Here is a 20,674-nt window from a genome sequence, read left to right on the forward strand (position 1 = left end):
CAGGGTGAATTTATAAGCATACCCAAGATTTGGTATGTGGTGTAACGATATTAATAGGAGAAAAATAAAACACCACAAACCATGCAAACTGCACTGTGAATAATGAGGCAGCAGCAACAGACTGGAGTGGAAACCATTGGTTTATTTATTGATGATAAGAAGGATACATTTTCTCATGGGACAGGCAAGGCCCATGCTCAAAAAGAAAGGGTTTCAAAACATCCAGGGCAGCGGTATGTCACTCAGCTTGGCTCATTGGTATTCAGGAGCAACTCTTAGTTTTCTGAGCTAGTCTTCTTCGTCATCTTCCTCTTCCTCTTACTTGGCTGCGCTGTCATCTGAGGACTCCCCCTCCTGGTTGCTGTTGGCCATCTTACTTTTGTTCTGCTGCTGTTCGCACTCCGGCGCTGAGACAGGAGAGAGAGTTTGGGGTTCTGAAATTACCCTGAACACTTGAGAAAATATGAGCTGGAACAGGTTATCAGTTATGCCAAGAAAAAGCACTACAAACAACACACATTTCCACTTATGCTTTTGATATAGATTTTTAAGCCATCTTAGTCTAGTTTTGCAATTATTCTTCAGAGTGAAGGTGTTATTAATGTTTCTCAATTCATTCTGTGTGATTCTGATTAAAATGTGGGTTACATACAGTACGTTGCGGTCATTTATCTCTTCTGAGCAGAGCTCAGTGCGAGCTGTGGTGATTGGCAGCATGCAGATTTGGGCAGGAGTGGCCACGTGAACAGTGATCAGAGGCGCTGAAGCAGTGTGATTGGTGCAGACACGCTGGGCACGTGGGCATGCAAGGTGCTTCATCAGTGCTTCTCATACCTCAGGACATTCACCTCAACCGCCGGCACATAAACTTACCCGCCTGCACAGCCTGCTCTAAAGACCAGTCCGCTCTGTAGGCAAGAGAAGGAGACACACAGAAGGTATGCCGATGGAACCTTCGCTGTGTGGGTGTTATCTGGAGACGGATGCCTGCTGTGATGTGCTCCTCATATACGTGAGGTGGTACCAAATGGAGCCACAGGCAGACTATGCGCATGTGTGTGATATGGTCTCCAGGCCCCAAATCCCAACGGTCTCCCCCTCACCTCTCTTCATCCGGGAGGCCTTCCAGCAGGTGCCTGTAGGTGGCGATCTCGCCCTCCAGCTTCATCTTGATGTTGAGCAGGGCCTGGTAGTCTGCGGCCTGGCGCTCCATCTGGGCGCGCACCTGGCCCAGCTCTGACTCCAGCCTCAGCAGGTGCTCGTTGAGCTGGCTCATGTTGCGTGCGTTGCGGCCCTCCGTCTCGTTGAGCGTGTCCTCCAGGGAGCGGAGCTGTGGGAGACACAAGAGACACCGGGGGTGTCCCCTTGCTCTTCACATATTAACAACCACACAACTTCAACTTGCTGACATATCTTTTCAAGCCAAGGGCACCCATGCATATGCAGAGTGTTTTGTTTCATTGAAAGTGAACTGTACGGAGCCTGTCATGCATCCTTGGGAGCTCTAATGCAGGACAGAGCTCATTGTGTGGTGCTCTCCCTGAGGTCTGAAAAGGAGCTGGAAAGTTGTTAGAGTGCTGTGGGCACCAGTCTTGGGCAGGTGGGACCGGGGGGCCTTACCAAGCTATAGATGGCTTGCAGGTCGATCTCCAGAACCTGCTTCTGTCTCCTCAGCTCATTCAGCTCAGTTCGCTCTTTCCGTGCCGCCTCCGTGTTCTGGGTGACCTCGGCCTTCAGGTTGTCAAACTGTGCGTGAGGGACAAAGAGAGAGGGGGTCGGTGCCTTGTGGTGCTCTGGGCAGGAGGAGAAAGAGGCGGTGGGGAGCGTTGCGGTCCGCACCTTGCTCTGGTACCACAGCTCGGTCTCCTCGCGGTTCTTCTGCGCAGCCTTCTCGTACTGGCTGCGGATCTTGGAGATGACGTCGTTGAGGTCGGAACCCTTGGGGGAGTCCATTTCCACCTTGACGCTGGACTCCCTGATCTGCTCGCGCAAGGCGGCCACTTCCTGTGAGGGGGAGCAAGGCGACGGGGAAGGAGGACGAACAGGTGAGACTCTGTACTTCTCCGGGTGTTTTATTGTTCACAAAGAGGAAGGGATAAAGGGTGAAGAAGGTGTAGTTTTGATCGAGTACCTCCTCGTGGGTCTTCTTCAGAAAAGCCAGCTCCTCCTTCAGAGACTCGATCTGGCTCTCCACCTGCAGGCGGTTCAGGGTAGTGTCATCCATGATCTTGCGCAGGCCAGCGACGTCCTTCTCAACACCGTGCCTTATGGCCTTTTCCGAATCACCCCTACGGTGGGAGCAACCAGTTAACAACCTTAAAACAAATCCTGGCTACAGCTTTATGTTTAGCGACTGAAGTAACGGTATAGTTTCTATCCTGAATGAGTACTTGACAAATGAAAATGGCCTGAGGCATCAGTCTACCTTCTCGTATTAAATTTATATTATGGGCTACAAAAGCGTGCATGACGCTGAACTTACAATATAAATCTAATATTGTATTTACACAGTATAAATTTGGTCAAACGTTGTTTAAGTGTGAACTGCTTCCGTAAAGCCATTTGACTTCGTTTGTAAGTAGTTTCTTTCTTTCCTTTTTTTTTTTTTTTTTTGAAGATTCTGTGCTCTCCGATATACTTTGAACTAATGCGCGTCGTTAACCGAGACAATCTTGGGCCTTGGGCTGTTACAATGCGCGCGTGTTATGTCCCACATTGAAGACTCAATTAAATTAAAGTTATTGCGATGACAATAATGGGAGAATGATGAGCACAACTGCAAAACATAATGCTATAAAATAATTAGTCAATATTTAATAATAATATTTTGCGTTACATGCGCTCCTACATAAGGTGCCTCACTTATTAACCACACTTAAAAAATGTACACACAAGCTACGTATGCAAAAGCACAAGAAAATCGAATTCGTCACATTCGAAATTGTCGCGCCGGACGAGGTAAATGAACAGAAATGAAACAAATTCAAAAGATGTCTTACTTGACTTTGAAATCGTCGGCAGCCAGTCTGGCGTTGTCAATCCGCAGCAGGAGGCGTGCATTTTCCATGGTCATTTCACGAATCTGCAGAAGAAAGCGACGTCTCTAAACTATTGCTCCTGATGTCAGACACTCTGTCTTAAAAATCACTTACTTAATACCGGAGGCTAAATTATTGCTTACATGTTCAGGTGTTAATAATAATGATAGTATATTAACCACTACCTGGGTGCGGCATCATACCTTTCCACCTCAATTAACGCCTTGTTTATATAAACGAATGTACTACAGTATAATGATACACTCGCGACCGTCATGTGTAAACTTTAGATGGTCATCAAATTATCAACGGGTGAAATTAACGGTATACCTTTTTCCTAAGGTCAGCCAGCGGCTTCTCGTGGGCGTTCCAGTCTCGCTCATTGGTGGCTCCTCTTTTCAGCAGGATTTCTTTGATCTGGTCTTCTAGATCTTTGTTGGATTTCTCCAGCATTCGCACCCTGGACAGATACTTGTCCAGACGGTCGTTCAGACCCTTCATTGTTTCTTTACCGCCGGCTGCGGGGCTGAGGCCAGGGGCTGCGCTGTTCGGTTGAGAGTTGGGGCGCAGCGCGTTCGTGAGCCCCTGCAGAGTGGACACGGAGGCGCGGGAACCGGCCCCCCCCGCTCCCCCGAACATGCTGCCCGCGCTGGACCGCGGACCCCTCTGAGACTGAGGGCCCGAGGCGCTGGCGCTGGAGAAGTTCCGAGACATGACGGAGGCAGTTAAGACTTTGGTTGCTTTCGCTTGAGAGAGCAGTGGTGCAGCCGCAGTACCTGCGCAGGTGTGCTGTGATGGAGGTGTTGCAGAATCCTATTTATACCTTTCTTTGACTGGTCATGACGAATCCAGTCCGGCATTCCGAGGGGGGGAGATAACGCCCGTCGCACTTCTGTCACCTGGTTTAAGATGCCATTCAGGTTCTGCTACTTCTTTTGCAACCTTTGTTCCTGTGTATATGTATTCATTGTTGAACATCTATTTTAAAAAATAAATAAATGCCATCAATATGCACAGGCACAGGCAAATTGGTGGCTTAATTTGTATGAACATTTACAACAAAATTTGCATTGGCGTAGATTTTATTTCTTTCAATATTAAAATCAATTTCGTTTTGTGTGTGCTCCTTTTAACATTTCCTACTAAAATGACATCCTTGGCATTAATATTCGAATGAGCCATTACTGAAAATAAATCTATGATTTCACTGGATGCGGTACAAAAAACTTTGCAAAACAAGAAACCTGTGAAACGTAACCTATTGGAGTATGAAATAACTTTAATTTGTAACCTACATTTAAACTATTTAAATGGGGGAAAATTCCTCTTTCAAGAGGTCATTCACTGGGGATTCGTGATTTAGTCGTGTTTCATAAAAAATTATACTTCACTTTTTACATTCTTTTAAATAATACCTTCTTGTCGATAGCCTAGTAGTCCGACCTAGCAGGTAATGTTTTTCATCTCAGATTCAAGCCTGTCTGGAATTTTTCCGTGGAAAATTGTCACATGCCAGGTGGTCAAGTGGGTTGGACGCTAAACGCTCACGGGATGAATAATTCATGAGAGGAAGTCTCCACGGAGCTATATATACTCAGATGTCTCGCTTCGGTGGCGTGGCGCTCAGGTGTCTTGCTTGCATCAGTCTCTTCTCAAAAGAGTTAACTTCATTAAGTACCAAGATGGCAAGTAGCAAGCCCATCGGATCACGCAGTGCCATTCCGCCGACGAACCCTGCCCTACTGCGCGGCAACCCTAACGCCGAGCTGGATCCACGAGACCACCAGGCCAAATCCCAGGAGAAAGACCAGATCGTGGGGCTGAACAACAAATTCGTGAATTTCATCGAGAAGGTTAGTATGTGCTCCGCTTCTACACTTCACTTAAACCAGCAGCGAGAATCTGTAATCTAATCTCTAATCTCTCTAGGGTTCTTTTACATGCGCTTTCTGTCAATGACTGAAATGACCTAAGAGTCTTTATGATTATTCATGATTTATTCCAAGCCAAATAAAATTACTATTATTTTTAAATTTAAAAAGTCACGCTGAAACTCTGCGTGCTCGTTCAGCTGGAGTCACTTATCCAGAGTGTACTATCAGCGAGAAGGGATGCTACACTTCATACTGAGCAAAAAGATGCACCTGACAGCCAAATCGTGCAGGAGCAGGTACATTGGTTCGGCACTTGATGAAGAGCGCCATCTGCTGTACCTAAAAAAAAACAGCGCACATCAGGTGAACATCGGTGTACAGCAAGTAGCTCAAGTAATGCAATCCAAAATGTTCATGAAAATTTCATTTCATTCAAATTGTTATTCTACATATCGATATATCTCCATAAACAATACAATTTTATAATGATGCCTTTAACCCTCTCTGATTCAGACGGGTGTGGCCCCCTTAGTACCCCTGTAAATGTTCTCCTGCTTTGGAATTAGCTAATACCATTAACTGAATGTTTCCAAGAAAATAATGTATGCTACATTAAAAATGATAAGTTGTAAAAACAAACAAAACTCTACTACACGTATTAGACATTCTTCAGAGTAACTCTTTGGAACTTTGTATGAACAAGGAGATTAATGAAAAAATTGCTAAAGGAGCTGCACCTTATTATTACATTATTATTTTTCACATGTTTTAACATGCTAATTCAATTTTTGCAGGTTGAGCTCCATTTTACTTTAATATCTCATAATATAACCAGCATTTTAGGAAGTCATTTTAAGAGACTGGTGTTTTCGTTGTTCTTATGAGGGTTGCTCGCTCATAGCATAGTCGTTAAAGCCTGCGTGGTACAGTAGGAAAATCTGACATAATGTTCTTTAAAGAATATACCCTGGACAAGTAACACTTAAAACAGAGTGCAGAGATCAAAGATGGAATTCTTAAACTCTCTGAACCTCTGTGCGTCACGATGTAGGCCACAAGTGAAAGGATCTCGTCTGTCGTTGGCATGTCCTATAACTTGCCCAAACGAAAGATGGGAAACCGGTCTCGACTCATAATAATAAAATGGCCATGTCGTAAAATTTACGCAGCGGCCAACAGGAAACCTCACTGGTTAGGCTATTGTACGCGAAATTAGACTTTTCGTATACATCTGCACTTGCGAAACGTATGCATTCTCTCTGTGCAGAAGAATGAAAGCGAGGAATCCACAGCGAGGAATTTCTCTGGTACCCCTATCTCCCAACTGTGCATTGGGAAGCACATTATAGCTCTGACACGATACAATTTCGGTCCCATTTTATTTTGCTATTTGTCGCTGAGTAAACGACGCCTTACGAAGATGCCTGGTAATGTCATCTTAGCTCGACAAGACCATGTTTCTACCACATTATTATCCTTTTACTCTGAGCTTTAAAGACTAGCCCGACCATCTAGAGCTGACGCCTCGTTTAAAGACAAATGACAGGAAATAGTTATTCCTGTGAACCGACGCGATCCCTCTGGCGATAAATTATACACCATAGTTGACTGATCTAATGGCCTTGGCTACATTATCTTTATCTGCAGTCTTTTACATTGTATTTGGTGTTTTATATCAGTACATTTAATGAACACACAGGTATGTGTATTCTTTTGCATTAAAGAACACTTGGAACTGCACTGTGTGGTGCATGTTTCCCCAAAGCCACTCAAGGATACACCTGATTAAGATAATAGAAAACATGCATTCAAATATATTTTTAACTAAATACGTATGCTAAAATGCTTGAAATGTATCTCTTACAAAAATATAAATAGTGAGGTTGATGTCCATATATGAATTTCCTTCCAATTTTTAAAACATATTTTTGGCTACTTTGAAGAATGTAAAATATAAGATAATTTTGAATTGTTAAACACTTTTTTGGTCACTGCATGATTCCATTCCTGTTATTCAATAGTTGTTATGCCTTTACTATTATTCTAAAATACGGAAAATAGTAAAAATAAAGAGTAAAATTTGTGTCCAAACTTTTGACTAGTACTGTCAAATAAAATATGACAGTAAAATATGTACATAAAATATGTACATATCACAGTATGTCTAATTACAGTTTTTGTTTTTCTTGTCTTTACATAATGGTAACATGACTGTAGGTGGGCATAATGGTAACATGACTGTAGGTGGGCTGAACTGTGGTGTCTGTCACATTAGCACTTTTCTTTGCGTTATGTGAGGCATGGGCCAGCTGTTGGGCTGGAAAGTAGAGACTGAAAAGTACAGAGAAATCCCATGATTTTAAGGCAGGTGTGTGCTCCCCATAAACCCCAGAGACAGCAGTCACTTATGTGTCTGTCTGTTTGCAGCAAAAGTGTAATTACACCCTGGGCCTCCAGGCTGTCAGGATTGCAGAGGCTGAGAGGCACAGCCCTCTGGTCCACAGCCGCAGGCCAACTTTTTGGCAGCGTTTGTCGCTTATCTGCAGAATCGCATTCCGAACGCTGGCACGCTCCGACTGGTAATTGAGGCTTTGAACAAATATTTCTCCAGAACAATAACACAGGAGCGCTTATGTCTGACGTGCAACGGGAGCAGAAGAAGAGTCACTCGCTATTAGGAAGGCTTTTGCAGTGAGACTGAGAGAGTGAAACAGTCCTGAGTTTTAACTCAGAACAGATTTTCACTGGCATATCCAGGTTCAATTTAACCCCCTTTACACATTTCCTGTAGATTTGGTGAAGTTTTCGGTCAGAGAATTGTGTCCTGGTATTCTGACTGCTTTTGATGGCTCAGAGATTATCACGTTTTAGTTGCTGCACAGAAGCAAAGCATCAAACAGCATCTGCACATAATATGATGCGATTACTCAGTTTATTCAGGCAAACCTCAGTCAGACATTGCCCCCGTTGTTCTAGGTTCAACACCTTGAGCGGCAGAACAAGGTTCTGGAAACCCGGCTGAAGATCCTGCTGGAGCAGGAGAGCTACAAGGGCAACATCGATGACATCGTGGATGAGCTCACCAATAACTTGCAGCGACAGGTGGAGGGGCTGGCCGTGGACCGCCAGAAGCTGCAGTCCGAACTGGACCGCACTCAGGACGATCTGGACCACAAAAAGAGAACGTGAGTTGCTGTCCCAGAGTGGAACGGATCAGAACCCAAGTGCGCATGTGCAGGGGAATGTGTGGTTTGAGCCCTTGCAAAAGAAATGTCCTGTTAGCTGGAATAATTTCCCCACAAAGCCAAATTGTCCAAATCATATAGCAAAGTGGCCTACCTGATCAGATGTTTTAGTTAGAAAAATAACTCTGGCTGTGGTGCTTATTTCCATTGGCTCATGTCTCTGTAAGGTACAGAGGTATGTGCAGATAGCAAGTTATCTCCAAGAGAAGAAATGCAACTGAATGCTCTGTGTTAAGTCTGGCATGCAGAAGTGTATCCACATGCAATAAAGATGCCACCAAAATTACAAATCGTAAACTAAAGTAAAATCTTTATCAAATTATTAATGGTGCTAACTTATGCACCACACGTAAAAACAGTGGGAGATAAAGGTAAAAAAATCAAACTTCAACATAAAACACAGGAATCTGAGCACACACATCTCTATTTAACATGCCTCCAGTGAGGCAGCTGGGGCTTGTTAGCCAATGCCTGGCTAGACACAAGCTAGACATAGGCAATTACACAGACAATTATCTTGTCTGAAGTTAAGTTTTGGAATTAGATCCATTATTGACGAGATCTGAAGTGGGGATTTAGACAAAATCTGCCATTAACATTTACGCATACAATTCACATTAACAAACAGACAAGATACATTTGAATCACAATATAGATTTTTTGGTGAGTAGTGTATATAGATATTTCAGTGACAAATGTATACTGTGTTTATGGGATACATTCCTGCCCAGTTCTGTCCAAAACTGTTAGCACAAGCAGCTACGAGCACTAATGGAGGCCCCTCTCCACCATCAATCCAGCATCTGTTTGTGCGAGCCACACTGCATCTGAAGCTTTAAAACATTGCACTGAGGTCAGTTTTTTACAACTGGAGGTCAACACGCAAGCTGCTCTTTCGCACCTGCGCATTCCAAGACCGCTAAGTGACGGTGTGATTCAGGCACTCTCATCACCTTTGACCCCCTCACCATCTGCGTTTGACAGGTATGAGGATGAGATCCTAAAGAAGACCGAGGCGGAGAACGATTTTGTGATCACCAAGAAGGTACGGCGTTTACACATGGTGCCTTTGCAGTTGGGGAGGCCCTTGTTATGATGGAAAATGCAGGCTGAAGGTTTTACTCATGAGGCTTTGGAATAGTGTTTTAATCTGCGCCTCTTTAGGCCACTTTCATGCCTCTAGATTTACTTCATAGCTCTAAGGTATTTTTTTTTACAGTGATTGCCTCTGTCAGGCTGTTATTGTCACTGCTCTCTGTCATTATTACATAACTCTGGTGCCTCAGTTACATGCAGACAAAATGCCACATTCTTTCCTACCCTCTAGCTATTTATGACACCTGATTAAGGCTCCAACTTTCCTCTTAAGCGCCATCACAACTTTAAAAATGCATCATAAAATCTGCAGTACTTCCTGTCCGAATGGTTTGGTTAGCTGTGTCTAACCCTGTACTTTTAAGTGACAGTTGTGTTATTAAAATTACAAATGTTTCATAAACTCACGTGACAATTTGCCGAGATTTGAAGTGGAGTCTGAGACTGCTGGATCCTTCAAGACCGAACTTGAAACTGTGACATAGTCACTCTCAGTAATAGGCAAATGAGGAGCTTTGGTGGGCTGAATGGCATGCTCTCATTATTATTCTTTCTGAGTGACTTTTGGGTTTAGTGCTTATGGCGGTTGTTATTGTTAAAGTTTTAGTACTTTTCCTCATACTTATACCTGGTTCTAGTGTATTCTACTGTGAACAGTTCTTTTGTAAGGACAGGAGCTTTGTGAATGGTGTATTCTCAAGTCAGGAGGCCTGTGATTGGTGTTTTCTGAGGGGGGGAAGCTTTGTGATTGGTGTCTTTCAGGACGTGGACGATGCCTACCTGCAGAAGGTGGACCTGGAGCTGGAGCTGGAGGATCTGTTGAGCGAGCTGGACTTCCTGAGGCGTGGCTATGATGAGGTAAGACTCTGATTTGACCACCCAATGGCGGTCCTTGCTCTCTGCACGGGGGTCCCTCCCCGCACGCCATTCCCTCGCACCTGATTTCCCCATCCTTCTCTACCCAGGAAATTAAGGAGCTGCAGTCCCAGATCCAGAACACCACAGTGGTCCTGGAGGTGGACAATGCACGGGCCCTGGACATGAACGAGATCGTGCAGGAGGTCAAGGCTCAATACGAGGACATGGCAGCCCGTGGGCGGGAGGAGGCCGAACGCTGGAATAAGAAGAGGGTCAGCTCACGCCTGTGCAAGGGGTCAACCCCCTCTGTTACTGGGGATAGGGCCAACACTTATTCAATTGGGTCTAACGCTCTCAAATGTACCACTTCTTAGCTCTGTATGTGAAATATGCTCAGAGTAGTGAAATCTGACCAAGTCTTCATACTTTGTGGTTGATGGTTATGTGCATACAACAATTACATATTGTAGCTACTATTATTATTTGTATTTGATAGGATTATTTACATATAATATCACAATAATTAAACTTTTAGTGTTGCTATGCTACATCAATGCTAGATAGAGTATAATGGAGACATTGACAAGCTTTAACTTTCTAGTTTTAAAAGAAAAATCCTAAACGTTGTTTATACTTTTTATCTGTAGAGTGTGTCCTCATGACAAGCTCATTTTGCGCAAGTGTAAGAGAGCAATCGCTGCTTGGTAACTCCTTGGTTTCCTCTCACAGATGAATGACATGACCGCGGAGGCAGGAAAGCATGAGCACGAGCTGCGGGACATCAGGAAGGAGATTGCTGAGCTGCAGCGTCACATCCAGAGAATCAGCTCCGAGCTGGAGGCCCTGAAGAGACAGGTGAGCCTCAGTCCCAAGTCCCACTCCAAAGAGACAGTTTGGGATGAACACAAGTGTTGGAAGTTTAATCATGGAGATCATTATCATTTTTTTTAATCACATTTACATCCATCTGTCTGCCTCTCATTCTCCCTAAATCGCTCCCTCCCCCTTCCTCCCAATAACCTGCACTCTCTCCCCCTGCCCCTCTGTCCCTCTCTCCGCCCTCCTCTCTATCCCCTCCCTCTTCTCCTGTCTCCTCACCCTATTTCTGTCCCCTGTCACTTCGTGTGTCCCCTCCCCTGTCCCCTCCCCCTTTGTCTGTCCTCTTCCCCTTTTCTTGTCTCCTGCCTCTCCCGCCGTCCCCTCCGCTCTCTCCCTGCAGAAGGAGAACCTGGAGAAGGCCATCATGGACGCGGAGCAGCAGGGCGAACGGGCACGGGAGCAGGCCAAGGAGCAGATCCGCATGCTGGAGGAGGCGCTGAAGAAGGCCAAGCAGGACATGGCGCGGCAGGTGCGCGAGTACCAGGAGCTCATGAACGTCAAGCTGGCCCTGGACATCGAGATCGCCACCTACAGGAAGCTGCTGGAAGGGGAGGAAATGAGGTGAGGGGGCGGGTGGGTCGTGTGTGCAGTGCGCACAGACTCGGTTTTAGATGTCAGACTTACAGACTGTCTGTTTTCTCTGTGTAGACTTGCTAACCAGGACAGAGGTGCTCTTCGCCGTGACCCCATTGATCAGCTGGGTAAGAAAGCCGCCCATCTCATCACAGTTTAGTCACTGATCCTTTTTATGACACTTTCAGTAATGACTTCTTATAAAGATCATTATACTCAATGTGGCTAAGAGGTGCTTTGGGAACACTACACTTAAAGCTGTATGCCATAATGATAACAGAGGACACAAACGATGATAGAATGAAACAAAGATCACTGTGTGGCATTACATTTGCATCGGAGGAAGGACAGCCCTATCAAAACGCTCACCTCTTCTTTAACATTTAGCAAGAATGTTAACCTGTGTACTGACTGCATACCTCCATGATATCTAAACATTGACTGTAGTCCTATGGCATTTCTCATAAGACCTACCCATAATCCTCTCATCACCTTTTGCATGTTCCCCGATGCCTGACTCAGGGCTGATACTAATAGCTTTCCTTTTCTTGTGTCCTCTTGAAATCCCATGATCCTCTGGGCTGTGAATTAGGGCACTAAAGAGAGTGTTTAGCTTCCTGTTTTATAAAGGGAGCTGCGTGTGCTGTGGGGTGTGCTGAAGTAACACCCTGCTAAAACAAACTTGTCTCATCTTTCGCTCAGATTTCTAAAACGCCCCCCATGCCTTGCTTATGCAGACAACCAGCGAAGTCAGGAGCCCCCTAAGGTCAGCCCTCTCAACCCTCCTAAATCCACCCCCAAGAAAACCGTGCTCATCAAAACCATTGAGACCAAGGATGGCAAGATCATCTCCGAGAGCAGTCACATCTCTGAGGAATAAGGGAACACCTGGGGGGGTTCTTGCCACAGCCATTGTGACCCTGTGATCTGTCTCCTCCATGAGTGAGATGGACTGGTGGGTCACTGTTTCTCATTTCACCCTAATCCGTGACCTTAAGTAGGGCTGTGACATTGGCTTGGATTTTGTGGAAGTAAAGGTCAGGAGCTTGGTTACTGGTCACTCTCACAACACTTCGCTTGCTTTCTGTACCAGGGGTTATTGGTGTTTTTGGGGAACATGCTCGTTATTTGTCCTGTTTTTGTTTTATTTTTCAATATAAAGCCTGCGATTTGTGACAGAGACTGTAACACGGGCACCTTCTCCCTGGGAGTGTTTCATGATAAAATAGACAGAGAGGTTTTGGAATGTGGTGGGTTCTTTTTTTTTCCTAAATTGAGCAGCACTTCTTTCTTTGACTGCTCTTATCTGAGATGTAAAGCAAATGTTTCAGCACATCCTGAATGCTGTACAAATTGAAAAATAAAAGGAAACATTGGTGCAAGCATTGTGCTGTTATGTGTGTATATATGTGTCTGTGTGTTTGTGTCACTGTCGATTTCAGCTCATGGCAAGAGATAATCCTTCTTTTTAAGAATGCAAACACCAACACTGTTTATGTATTTTAGGCATACACTAACCATTTCATAAATTTAAAAATATGTTTAATGCTTATAGACATTCAGACCAAAAATCAATTTTTTATCAAAAATTTCATCAAAAATGCTGCCATAAAGCCACTCTCATAAATAAAATAGCAGCAGTTTTATCTTTATTTACAGGATTTATACAAACAGGAAAGAGGACAGAACATGCCTGACGTCCTCACTGGACGTAGAAACCAAATATGAAATGCTCGACAAACACCTTTGGGATTGGGATTACTTTCTCACGGTGCGACACATGCTGACTGAATAGGCAAGATGGGTGTTGTTTTGGTCAGTGTCATTACGACATCATTCAGAGCACTGTGGCATCACCTTCTGGCCCCTGTGTGGTCTTCGGACATCATTCATAACGTTTAGTTTGGAATGCAAAAATCTTTGGTGGTTACAGTGTGAGCTGAGTGATTTAAAGCCTTTGTGTACTGTCTGGAAGCTTCACTAATGTACACAATGACACAGCTACAGGATACTTTCTGCTGATTGCATATTGGATACACTATTTATTATTTTAATACCAGGTTAAAAGAACAGAAAATTTTAATTAATGAGTAAAGTGTTATTGTGTTATAGGATAAGTGTTTGTAAATGAATGATTAGTGATATCGATACACTTTTTATTTTGTGTTCTTTATGCAGGTAAAGAAGAGAGGCAGTCCATTAAGAAAAGTAGCTTTAGTTCCATTCTGCAAGGATTATGCAGAAATGGGCTCCTTTCCAGACAAAGCGCTTGTTGAGATGGGCTCCTTGGAAATGGATGTGAATAGGATCTTATGAAAATTAAACAAACTCAGAATGTAAAGCAACCAGTTTCGTATAAACTTTCATTTCCCATGATGATGATTCATTCAAATGATTTTACTGTGGTCAGTGAAGGTGACGAAACAAATGTTTCAACCTTTCCAATCCTTTTTGAAATTTACAGATATTTCAAATTTAACACCAATGTGTTACCACTGCTCCCTAGTCTTCCTCGTTTCAGATCCCATTCACAGATGACATTTTGGCCAGACCCAGGTGATTCTTGTCATGAATGTTTAGGCTGGGCGGGAAATAAATGTTAGTCAGAGCAGTTCTGAAGACATTCCCAGTCCCAGTCCCAGTCCAATGTGGATCATCTCACATGGAAAAAAATCCTCCTTTTTCTGCCTCTTTGGCTTTTCTGAGTCGCACCCCCCCCTCCCTCCCCCCACCCACTGAGCACCACGCACACAAACCCTTAAACCCCTGATTCTCTATCTGCTCTGTTAAAACAGTATCTCAATACTAGGTGTAATTAATGTGCTGTAACGTTCAGGGGTCAGATCAGCCCATACAAAGGACGTTTTTCAAGACTGACATCTAATATTGACTTGTCTAAATAGGTTCCATATAATTCAAAGCAAAATAAGATGAAGAATCCAAACATTTATAATTTGTTTTTAAAGTTACGTTCTTGTCTGCAAAAGAGTATAGGGAGAGACGTTAATAAAGGATTATCCCAAAAATAAAATCAGTCATTATGTGAATCTTTCACAAGCCTAGACTCACAATTTTGCATCTGAGGAGTTTTCAATTTAAAATGTTCTCTACTTACTCTAAGTTCACTGTAAGTAGCACTGTGCCGACACAGACAAAGAATAATTTGTGCTCAAAAGTACAACTTATTCAAACACATTATGTGTGTATTATAGATTTTGGTCAGTGACAGCAAATACTGCAGTTTCAAGTAGTTATACACTTCATACAGCACTTCTAAAGCAATTGTCCACATCCCATGTCCAAAGAATAGTTAACTTAATTCAAACAGAGTATCAGAATTTTCTTCCACCATATTTGCTTGCTTCATGCATCTTCACAATGTTCTCATTAAAGATGTAAACAAAGGACCATATATATCAAGCGTTTATCCCAAGGGGAAATTAGTTATCTATGAGAGAAATCACTGAATCCTCTGGGGTAGCCCAGGTATTCACAGAGTGACACCCATATCCCAGAATCCCCTGAGGCAGGTTGGATCCTCACAGCTCTATGTCCTCTGTCTCAGGTGCTCTCCTCCAGCGGGCCCGCAGCTTGCAGAACAGTTTCCGGGCGGGGTCGGTGTACTCCCGGTTCCCCAGGCCCAGGATGACGGGGATGATGGCCATGCTCCCGATCCCTGTGCAGGAGAGGACGATGAGGGTGGAGGAGGTTTGCCGTGCCTCGCTCTGCAGCCGGTCCTGGAGCACGCTCCTCTGCAGCATGGCCAGGGAGACGTGCGTGTAGATGATGTAGGGCACCCAGCAGGCCAGAAAGCTGAGCGAGACGGCCGCCACGCACTTGGCGTAGCGCAGGTTGAGGCGGTGCTCCCGGTCGGAGGCCTGCACCCGGCCCACGGCCCGGTGGAGCCTGCAGATGTGCCGCAGCTGGCCCCGGGTGATCCACAGCACCCGCCCCGTCATCAGCACGATGGAGAGGATGGCCGGCACCAGCAGCCCATACACCTCCAGGTAGATGAAGGCATTGGGGAAGACCAGCTTGTAGGAGCAGCCCTCCTCGTCGGGGGCGACCCTGCCTGAGCAGTTCCCGCTGCACTCCTCCCCCCCGTACTCTGCCCTGTTATTCCAGCCGAAAGCGGGCAGGGATGCGTAGAGCAGCGGCGGGACCCAGACGGCCAGCAGCGCCAGCGGGAAGCAGCGGTGGACCCAGAAGCGGCTGTAGTGGAGCGGGCTGACGATGCAGAGGTAGCGCTCGTAGTGCACCATCACCAGGTTGAAGAGAAAGGACAGGAAGAGGAAGTTGGGGAAGATGTGCACCAGCAGGCAGGCCTGGAAGTCCAGCTTGCGGTTGAGGCCCATCCAGGGGATGAAGGGCAGGGCCACGCCAGTGCACAGGTCGGCCACCAGCAGGCTGAGGAAAAAGTAGTTGGGCGTGTTGTGGAGGTTCCGGTTGCAGGCGATGCCCAGGATGATCAGCAGGTTGGCCAGGATGATGACGGTGGACAGGGGCACGGTGATGCAGTAAATGAGTCTTTCCTGTTCTCGCAGGGAGTCATTGTACGTCATGGCTGGTGGCTCAGGCTCCGCCCTCCCCGTCCCAGGTGGCCTGGCCTCCCCCCCTTGCAGGTAACAGGAGGATGAGCTGGAGGAAAAAAACAGGAAGGAGGAACAGGAGGTCAGAAAGAGGGCTTTCAACTGAGCGTATTGTCGAATGGTGTTTGAAATGGATTTGAATTTCAGGGCGATAGTAAAATGACATACAGTTATAATTTGATGACAATTTATTGTTTTTATTCAGACCAAAAAGAACTTACAATACATTTTTTTCATTAAAACTAAATACATTAAAACATATCAAAATATGTTCTGTTACTACTTTTTATTTGCTTTTTAAATGCTTTTAGTGCAGCAATCATTTTTCTAACTGCTAATTAAATTGATGTGAAGTTAACTGAATTCCATGTTCTTTGGCATGTGGAGAAAATAAAAAGCTTGTGTGGGTAAGTTGAGTGTGCATGGAGTTCAAACATATCCTAGGCTACATGTATGTATGCTAAATGTACATACAACCATACATCCAATTCACTGTATATCAAAACAAACTGTCTCTTGATGAATAATGCTGTTTCATAGCATAGGTAACAGATTATTATTTTGGTCAAACCACCCCTAGTCCTAGGCTTCTGAAACAATTAACAACACAGAACTGCTGATTATATAATATCTGGTTAGAGAGACAAGAGGCTTTGACTGTTGCGCCAATGTTAAGAGGAGCCCATGTATGTGTTTACACATTAAGGCAACACAAAAGCAGAACTTCATGTGCATTCCCTTTTAAAGGTCTTCTCCTGTGACCTGAGAGCTGTGAATGCACTGAACTGATGCCAATGATTAAACAGAACTGTCTAATTAGGATGACTTATTAAAATGATTAAGATTGTAATGTTTCCTCGTTCTGATCAGCACTTATGAAATGCGACTGAGCAGACGCCAGGTCGAGGGAGTGGCATTTCTGTTCAAGGGCAGACTCCTGTGAGGTAAACTCCACTGCTAAATGAATGAGGAAATGTCTCCCAGTCCAGGGGCAAGCAGCGGTCAGTACACGGCAAAGAGAGCCAAGATCACCCCAAACAAAGACAGACGCATCAATCCCTTTGAAGCATCCAGTAAGCAAAGTGAATGATATGGCCGTTACAGGAGACAACTGTCGGGCCCTTCCTCCCTCCAGCAAGGCACTCCAGCCTTGAACTCTCACCCCATTGGTCAGTCGGCTGTGATTTGTGCTCATGAGGGACAGTTTGGTTCCCTGGCAAACTGAATCGCCCTGGTTATAAATCTAACATTGCAATCTGGTGACTGCATGGCCGAAAGTCAAACACCATCAGGAAGGGAGAGGAGAGGTTAATGATACATTATTTTCAATGAAAGAGCTTGTCTGAGAGAGGGAGGGAGAGAGAGAGAAATTTCTTTTCAACAATTCTTTCAAATTTTTTATACGATTACACGACTCAATTCAGAAAACAATTTCAATCTGCTGAAATTGATACGTGTGGGAATACATCACGTAGAAGCTGCACTTTATGAAGTGTGTCTTTGGAAAAAATTTTATCTCATCAGATGGACTGTTTCACATGGTGAGCACATTCATTTGCGTATTTTCTGGTTCTCTCTCACTTCCTCTGCCAAACCACATTCCCCACTCCTGCATTGCAAAGTTATCATGTATTCACATTTAATCATGAGCATCACTTCACTTACACCAGGCTGGTAAGTCATTAACCTCTCAGACAGAGATGGCTGGTTGACTTTGTCTGAGTCGTTAAAGTAGATTAGATTAGATTAGATTATCCGGTCCCATAGAAATAACTTAAAAAAGCGAACATCAGGGCTGGACTGTGCAGCCATGAAGACCAAAAGGTGATTTGTTGGTCCCTTGCTGTGCATTAGAAGGCAATCTTTCTGTGTGTGTGCATTACACAATCATCACACAAAAGTACTGTCTCAGCAGCTAAATCCACTTCTTTCTGTTTATATTACTGCTGTCTTCCAATTCTGTCGCTTGGTTAAATGCTTTCAGTAATTCTATAATTCTATCACTTATTACGTACAATCATGTATAACAAATTTAATTCAAATGTGATTTCCTTCCAGTTGAAAAAATACATTCATCATTTTCATAAGTCATCATTTTCTCCTAAAATATTCATCTGATTTACTTTTTACCTTACAAAGATAACTATGCTAACTATGCTGCAAATGATGCTTCTCTCCAAATAAACTCAAAATTCATGTTGAAAAAGACCTCACCTCTGTCAGTCAGACGTTTGCATGTTTTCTCTCAGGCAGATCAAGGTGCCAGACCTGTTTCATCGCCATGGAGATGGATTTGCTGTGCTGTGTGAAGGTACCCCCTGGGTGAGGGTCTCAGTCATGCCCGCTCTCTCTTCAGCCTCAGCTTTGTATTTTGTTTTATCATCAGAGAGGAACAGGCCATTGACAGTGGCTCATCCACAGCCGTGAGGAAGTGCACTCACAGACCGAGCTGGAGAGAGCAGTCTTTAGTACCACGATGGCCCCTTAAAGGGACAGCACCCTCTGACACACGTCGGAAGTGGCACAGCGAGCATTAACTTTAAGAGGAGGAATCGTTTATGGTGAAACTACCGGCGCGTGATATGTAGGGTGGCTGGGGATGTAAAGCCTTCTACTCATCGATGTCACTTAACCTTTTTGGCCATTTATTCACTGCCCCAATACACTGAAAATGACTGCATTGGCATTCCCTGAGAAACTCCAGAGTTAAAAATTCCTATTTTCAGCTGACATGCTGAAGCAAAAAGGTGAATGTAAGTCATTCAAATAAATTATTGGAACAATCCTTCACCTTTATTGTTGTAGAAAACAAATTCAGGCAGACACAAGTGCAACAAATTGGTCTGTTAGTAGTAGTTCACCCGCTCCCTAACTACCCATCCCGCCATCTGAAAACCACCCTACAAAACAAGCTTGTAGATACTGTACTCTTCACCGCCCTTTTTTCAGATTAGTAACACTGGGATGTGAGGTATGCCATGTCTTGTCCACATTCTGAGACAAAAAAGTCGTCCGCTGACTGCCTTTTCTCACTTTTAGTAAACACAGCACCTCCTTCGGGAACCATTTAGACAGGAGCTGGAGATGGATTGTCCAGAGGTTCCAGGGTTACGCATCCAGCCAGATAGAGCCGCATAGCAGAACACCCCCCATCAGAGGAGACACTGTGCAGGGCAGCACGTGTGGTGCACGTGTCCACTCATCAAACACACTGACAAGGGCACCGATCAGTTACAAGAGAATGGGGAAGAGCCCCAACGATTAAACACATAAACTGCAGCTTCCGTTGTGTTTCAAGTTGGAAGGTTTCTTTCCACCACAACCTGAATGCCATTCATACACATTCATCCAAGCAAGTCAACGGTGGTTTCAGGAACAGTTGAAAGGCACCGTTCTACGAAGCACTGTTCTATGAAATTATCAGTATTTGGGAGTAAAAGGATTTTTTAAAGCAACTATGTCCTAGGTATTTGCTGTGCTGCTTTTTTCCCTGAGGCTAACCTATGAAAGGCTTTTTTATGTTCAGTGTTACCTCTTCAGTGGTGACCTTTACCTACAGCAGGCAGCTGAATGTGAAGACACTCAGTTGGTGTTCAGAAATACTGTACACTGAAAAATTTCAACTTTAACCTGAGCAGTCCCTCCCTCTGACTTTGTGACCTCCAAATGACATAAAATAAGATGCTCTGGTTCTCTGGCTTGGGGCACTTTTTAGCTTTTTGGGGTTTTTGGATTTGTTTATCCATGAAATTCTCTTGACACAAGACTTATCTTTCTTGACACAAACGTACTGAGGTATAGATTCTTGTTTATCTGTAATAAATGCTCATATACATCAGAAACAGTGGGTTTATTTGTTGCTGGCTGACTCAAGCCTGTTACAATGTTCAGTAGTTAATTTAATGTTGGTTTCGTTCAGGAACTTATTGATTTCTGCAACACGTTAATAACAGAAAGGGTGCTTTTAAAGCAGGAAGCTGACTTTCTTGTAGTTTTTTTACGTTCTTTTTTGGTTCTGCATTCTCTTCTGAACAGTTTGTAGCTTACCTTTGAAGCTTTATTTGCTTCCCTGATGTTGATTATCCAGTACAATACTACTGGCCTTGGATACAGTGTATCATCAGCCCTACATCCTTCTCTGCCTTTCATCTCTTACACATTAACCTCAGTGACTGGCAGTCACCCTGGGAGACATGATGAATGTATAACCCATCCCGGCAGTGAGTGGCCTGGTCACTCAGAGCAGGTGCGAGACTGCGCTCCCTCGTCAAGAGCCAGCAAGGACAAACAAATCCGTCACCTGTTGTCCCACCTCCATGAGGTGCCTTGCGCTCCCCGTCATTAAGAGCTGGTGGATGATCACTTGATGTCAGCAGCCTTCATGAGGAGGCAACGTCACCGGTGTCGTATTTGCTGTCCAAGGTGCCATGTGTGTGCAAGCACATGGCGAGAGGTGCCTTTATGTCTGTGTAAGGAAGCATGAAAACTTCACATTTACTCACAGGTACACACACACATACACA

The 20,674-nt window shown here is 44.4% G+C and overlaps 3 protein-coding genes across 4 annotated transcripts; 1 reads left to right on the top strand and 2 right to left on the bottom strand.

Moving 5' to 3' along the window:
• Nucleotides 1–232: 232 nt before the first annotated feature.
• On the bottom strand, nucleotides 233–3,804 carry LOC118788958 (keratin, type I cytoskeletal 18-like). Of its 2 annotated transcripts, XM_036545184.1 has the most exons (8): nucleotides 3,369–3,804; nucleotides 3,000–3,082; nucleotides 2,132–2,288; nucleotides 1,840–2,004; nucleotides 1,621–1,746; nucleotides 1,104–1,330; nucleotides 874–908; nucleotides 233–407 (listed from the first exon to the last, which is right to left on the bottom strand). In XM_036545184.1, exons 1-8 carry the CDS (start codon nucleotides 3,750–3,752, stop codon nucleotides 319–321), a joined length of 1,266 nt encoding a protein of 421 aa, XP_036401077.1. In that variant the 5' UTR covers nucleotides 3,753–3,804; the 3' UTR covers nucleotides 233–318. The 2 variants fall into 2 exon arrangements, with proteins under 2 accessions (XP_036401077.1, XP_036401078.1); XM_036545185.1 differs by lacking the exon at nucleotides 874–908.
• An 871-nt stretch (nucleotides 3,805–4,675) lies between these two features.
• LOC118788857 (intermediate filament protein ON3-like) lies at nucleotides 4,676–12,340 on the top strand. Its single transcript, XM_036545009.1, has 9 exons — nucleotides 4,676–4,891; nucleotides 7,889–8,097; nucleotides 9,142–9,202; nucleotides 10,015–10,110; nucleotides 10,218–10,382; nucleotides 10,840–10,965; nucleotides 11,330–11,550; nucleotides 11,638–11,690; nucleotides 12,265–12,340. Exons 1-9 carry the CDS (start codon nucleotides 4,721–4,723, stop codon nucleotides 12,270–12,272), a joined length of 1,110 nt encoding a protein of 369 aa, XP_036400902.1. The 5' UTR covers nucleotides 4,676–4,720; the 3' UTR covers nucleotides 12,273–12,340.
• Nucleotides 12,341–15,101: 2,761 nt separating this feature from the next.
• On the bottom strand, nucleotides 15,102–16,124 carry LOC118789280 (G-protein coupled bile acid receptor 1-like). The gene has a single exon (XM_036545623.1). It carries the CDS (start codon nucleotides 16,122–16,124, stop codon nucleotides 15,102–15,104), a length of 1,023 nt encoding a protein of 340 aa, XP_036401516.1.
• Nucleotides 16,125–20,674: the final 4,550 nt, after the last annotated feature.

Source organism: Megalops cyprinoides, chromosome 14, assembly GCF_013368585.1.
Source record: "Megalops cyprinoides isolate fMegCyp1 chromosome 14, fMegCyp1.pri, whole genome shotgun sequence".
Taxonomy (NCBI): Eukaryota; Metazoa; Chordata; class Actinopteri; order Elopiformes; family Megalopidae; genus Megalops; species Megalops cyprinoides.